The sequence below is a fragment of the Aegilops tauschii genome, chromosome 6 (assembly GCF_002575655.3).
Source record: "Aegilops tauschii subsp. strangulata cultivar AL8/78 chromosome 6, Aet v6.0, whole genome shotgun sequence".
In the NCBI taxonomy this organism is placed as follows: Eukaryota; Viridiplantae; Streptophyta; class Magnoliopsida; order Poales; family Poaceae; genus Aegilops; species Aegilops tauschii.
In genome coordinates, this window is record NC_053040.3 from 250,820,263 (window position 1) to 250,825,728 (window position 5,466).

The following is a 5,466-nucleotide window of genomic DNA, read 5'->3' on the forward strand; positions in this document are numbered from 1 at the left end:
TTAAAAAAATTTACTGATCAAAAATAAAATAAAACCACGTTAAAAAAACCACGTTCGCATACAACCATCCAATCCGAGCGGTTCCATCGCCACAAGCCCACGATCACAGACGCAACACCAACCCACGATCTGCACAACCGCATCGTCAGCGAGATCGTGCAGTTCATCCGATGCGGCCATCCCACCCCGCACCCTCCCCTTAAATTCAGACCCCTGCCAAAGGCCTTCTCATCCACAACAACAGAAGTATCCATTACGTTGCCACCAAATCGCTCCATCACATCGATCTCCACAGAAAACACCAAGCCCTACTATCGGCGATGGCGTTCACCGACGAGTACAAGGGCGTGGAGGCCCACGGCAACACCAAGTTGCATGTCATCCACACCAATGACAAGAAGCAGATGGCGATCTCCCTCGCGCAGTACGAGCGCCACCTCAGCCTCCAGCGCCACAAGATCGTCGGCATTGATCTCGAGTACAACAACAAGCCTGAAGCCATGCAGAAACCCGCCCTCTGCCAACTCTCCGTCGGCAAGACTCAGACGGTGCTGCTCTTCCAGCTGAGTGCCGCTGAAAGTGCACCGTCTTTGACAACTTCTTCGCCGACCCCAGGTACACCTTAGCAGGCTTCTCCATCGATGGCGACAAAACCAGGCTAGAGCACATCAACCTGGAGGTCGCCAACTTCGTCGACATCCAGAAGGAGTGGAGGGTGCCCGAGGCAACCAAGGAGTTGGACTCCCTTGGAGACGTCTCCGGCATGCTCATCGACGACTACTAAAACAACATGAAGAAGAAGATCACCGATGATGAACACAAGCGCTGGGCCACCCTGCCTCTGTCCATGAGGCACCTCGAGTATGCGGCAAAGGACGCCTACGTACCGTACGAGATATGGAACCGCATGTCACGCCCAATATGTGACCCTATCCGAGAGGAACTCGAAGGTCCCACCAAGGATAGAACCGCATATTGAAATGCTTTTGCAATGTGGATATCATTACACCAACATTACATAAATAGTTGGGGATACATACAAGAGGCATACAATGCCACAAATATACATCAATACATCATACATACGAACAACATCCGACTACGGATGAAACACAAACAGAAACTCAAACGACATCCACCCTGCTAGCCCAGGCTGCCGACCTGGAACCTATCCCCTGATCGAAGAAGAAGAAGAAGAAGAAGAAGAAGAAGAACTCCAAAACAAGAAACATCGCTCTCGCGTCATGATCATCGCAAAACCTGTACCTGCAACTGATGTTGTAGTAATCTGTGAGCCACGAGGACTCAGCAATCCCATTACCATGGGTATCAAGACTAGCAAAGCTTAATGGGTATGGAAAGGATAAGTGGTGAGGTTGCAGCAGCGACTAAGCAATGTATGGTGGCTAACATACGCAAATAAGAGCGAGAAGAGAAGCAACGGAACGGTCGTGAAACTAGCAATGATCAAGAAGTGAGCCTGAACTCCTACTTATGTCAAACATAACCCAAAACCATGTTCACTTCCCAGACTCCGCCGAAAAGAGACCATCACTGTTACACACGCGGTTAATGCGTTTTATTTAAGTCAAGTGTCAAGTTCTCTACAACCGGACATTAACAAATTCCCATCTGCCACATAACCGCGGGCACGGCTCTCGAAAGTTTATACCCTGCAGGGGTGTCCCAACTTAGCCCATTATAAGCTCTCACGGTCAACGAAGGATATTCCTTCTCCCGGGAAGACCCGATCAGTCTCGGAATCCCGGTTTACAAGACATTTCGACATTCATAAAACAAGACCAGCAAAGCCGCCCGATGTGCCGACAATCCCGATAGGAGCTGCACATATCTCGTTCTCAGGGAAACATCGGATGAGCACTACGTACAACTAAAACCAGACCTCAAGCTTCCCCGAGGGGGCGCTGCAAGTGGCTCTAGTTCGGACCAACACTTAGAGAAGCATTGGCCCGAGGGGGTTAAAATAAAGATGACCCTCGGGAGCGCGACTCCCAAGGGAAAAGAAATAGGTGATAGGCAAATGGTAAAACCAAGGTTGGGCCTTGCTGGAGGAGTTTTATTCAAAGCGAACTGTCAAGGGGGTCCCATAAATCACCCAACCGCGTAAGGGACGCAAAATCAAGGAACATAACACTGGTATGACGAAAACTAGGGCGGCAAGAGTGGAACAAAACACCAGGCATAAGGCCGAGCCTTCCACCCTTTACCAAGTATATAGATGCATTAATTAAGTATAAGAGATATTGTGATATCCCAACAAAATCCATGTCTCAACATGGAACAAACTTCATCTTCACCTACAACTAGCAACGCTATAAGAGGGGCTGAGCAAAGCGGTAACATAGCCAAACAACGGTTTGCTAGGAAGGGTGACAAAGGTTAGAGGCTGACATGGCAATTTGGGAGGCTTGATAAACAGGTGATAGGTAGCGCAGCATAGCGATAGAACGAAGCAACTAGCATAGCAATGATAGTAATGAGATCCAAGGTGACGGTCATTTTGCCTGAAATCCCGCTAGGAAGAAGAACGAGTCCATGAAGAAAATGAAGCCACGAAGACGAACGAATCCTCACGATCGCAACGAAACAGGAACTAACGAGAAGGAGCACAACCGGAAAGAAGCACACAACACGGTAAACACTCAACACATAAACAAGACATGATGCTCAACCAAGTATGATGCATGACAAGGCTACATGAAGCTACTCATGGCAAGAGATGATGCATACAAGAACAACACATCAAAGCAAGTTTAAATGAGGCCGGAGACAACATATAACATTTCCGGTAAGTCCTCATATGCAAGTTTCGAAATTGGTCCAGATCTGAATAAGCCTTATGTTCAAGTTGTTAAACAGCAAGTTAAGATGCACCAAGATGATCTACACAAAATTCTAGTCAAGTTACATATGAAGTTCATTTAGTTCGGAGCTATGGCCTAGAAGATATGAGCAAAACAAGTTAAACATGGCATTGATGCAAAATGCATTCAAACATCAAGCAAACACACTCAAAACATGGATGCAACAAGGTAACATGAAACTACATGCAAAACTAAGCAAGTTTCATATAGAGCATACTCAAAACGGAGCAACGGTTCAACACATACACATGAAACAAGTTTGAAGGGCAAACTGTCCAAAACAGCAACTAGGCATCTAGCAAGCATCAAAACAATATGCTACATCACCTCAATATGAAAACAAAAGGCATGGACGTGATGTATAGGTAAAGCATTACAAAACACGAACACTGAACTATCCCCAGAAACCACTAGAACATGCTCAAAAGGACATGGCAAGATTACAAATAATAACAGTTTCACAGACTTAGCAGAAATCACTGGACATGGCAGAAATAACATCAGGTTGCTAAGTTTAGAGCTATCAAACAACATGCTAAAGGAATAGATCATAGCAACCAAAGGCATGGCATGAATCTACTAATTTCATAGAACAAAAATCCCTTACTGATCACGAGCCAAAAAGGCACAAAAGATATGATGGCACCCATGTAAACATAGCAAGTTTCATAAACATATTCAGACGGCAGAAAAACTGAGCATGGCATAAACAGAATTATGAAGGCATCTTTGCAAGCTCAAATCACTCATCACAAAGCATTTCAAGGCATGTGAAGGCATCCAACAGTAATATGGCATAATTATGAAGCTAAGCATGGCAAGAGCATGTCCATAGGGTGAATGGATCACTAGCAAAACACATGGCAAAACTGAACTAAATGTTGACAGGCTGACAGCAACATTATTTAGCAATTTGAGAGCAAGATTACAACAAGCTACATCAGGATCTAAATTGAAATAAGGGAATGGATGGATACATCATAACATTTATAACAAAACACACTTATTAAATATCTCCAGATTATGCATACAACTCATGGTAACAACAGGTTTACATGGCATCACAATGTTACAGCTACAGACTTAGCAGAAATGACTTAAGTCACAGAAATCAGTAACATCATGGAGGCTACTTGGCATGCTTGTGCTAGTCACCACATAGATCACAAAAATACAAGACAAGCACCCCTGTAAAGATGGCATGATGTAGTTCAAAACTCATGTAGAGCTCATACTCATAGGATGCACACACAAAATGCAATGAAAAAGACAAATCCTCAAGTTCTGTTAACAGACAGCAGTTAACATCACATAGCACCCTTGCAACGACGATTATGGCATCAAGATGAACTCAAACAAGCATGGCACAAAGTAACAAAATGGATAGCATCTCATGATGAACATTTTGATATATTACACGCACAAAACGGAGCAGCACACATAAAGATATGGCATGACAAACATATGCAGATGATATTGAAAATCTGGGACTTGGAACAAAAATGGACCTCGGGGAAATGGGACGGGATGGACCCGGGACGAGCGGATCCAGGGGCACAGGGGCGCGTTTGGTTGGACGTGGTGGTGGATCTCATCCACCCTGCGGTTCCGGACCGAATCTCACCGGATCCGGCCGGAGACGGCGACGACGAGCGGTGGTGCGGTGAGGACGGCGGCGGAGCGGGAGGGAGAGGCGCGGCCACCGGGCGACGCAGCGGCGCTCGGTCGACGGGGAGGCGCGACGGCAGCGGGGTCAGCGATGGCGGGGCCGGCGGCGGCGCACTGCCTAGGCGGCGGGCGGAGCGATGGGCGGTGAGGCGCGGGCTCCCTCGGGCCCGGGGCGGGCCTGATCTGGGCTCCACGGCCCGGCGGCGGAGGGAGGAGAGAGAGGGCCGACGGGGCGACATGGCGGCTTCGGATTGGCCGGCTGCAATGGGCGGACACGTCCGGTGACGACGCGGACATGTCTGGTGGCGGGAGGAGGAAGAGGGCTAGGGTTAGGGGTGGATTCATCCGCAAATTTCGGGGGAGGGGGTGTTTATAGGTAGAGGGAGCTAGGAGAGTCCAAATGAGGTGCGGTTTTCGCCCGCACGATCGTGATCGAACGACCGGGAGCATGGAGGGGGTTAGATGGGCTAGGTGGGCTGTGTGAAGAGGTGCTGGGCTGCAAAGAGAAGGGGGTTTTGGGCTACGCGGTTAATCATTGGGGCATCAAACGACCTCCAAATGGAACGAAATTTGACGGGCGGTCTACCGGTGATATACCAAGGCCACTCGGCAAATCTCGGCCCATTCCGAGAACGTTCTTCTCCCGCTCACGAAACAAGGTCTGAGAGGGGCGACGGGCGCGTGCGAGTGTGGTTGGGCTCAGAACGGACAACGGAGAGAACCGGGGAAACCCGAACGGATGCAAGTTTCGAAAAACATGCAGATGATGACATGGCAAAATGCAACACGCAAGCAAATGACATGGCAACAATGACGAATAACTAGAAGACACCTGGCGCATCGGATCCGGGGCGTTACACCGCATCACCCTCACCCAGGACGGGCTTCGCCGTGCAAAGCTGGAGAAGGAGGC

The 5,466-nt window shown here is 48.4% G+C and overlaps 1 protein-coding gene across 1 annotated transcript; it reads left to right on the forward strand.

Moving 5' to 3' along the window:
• The first annotated feature begins 320 nt into the window (after nt 1–320).
• LOC141025996 (uncharacterized) lies at nt 321–784 on the forward strand. The gene is made up of 2 exons (XM_073501938.1): nt 321–579; nt 630–784. Exons 1-2 carry the CDS (start codon nt 321–323, stop codon nt 782–784), a joined length of 414 nt encoding a protein of 137 aa, XP_073358039.1.
• The last annotated feature ends 4,682 nt before the right edge of the window (nt 785–5,466 follow it).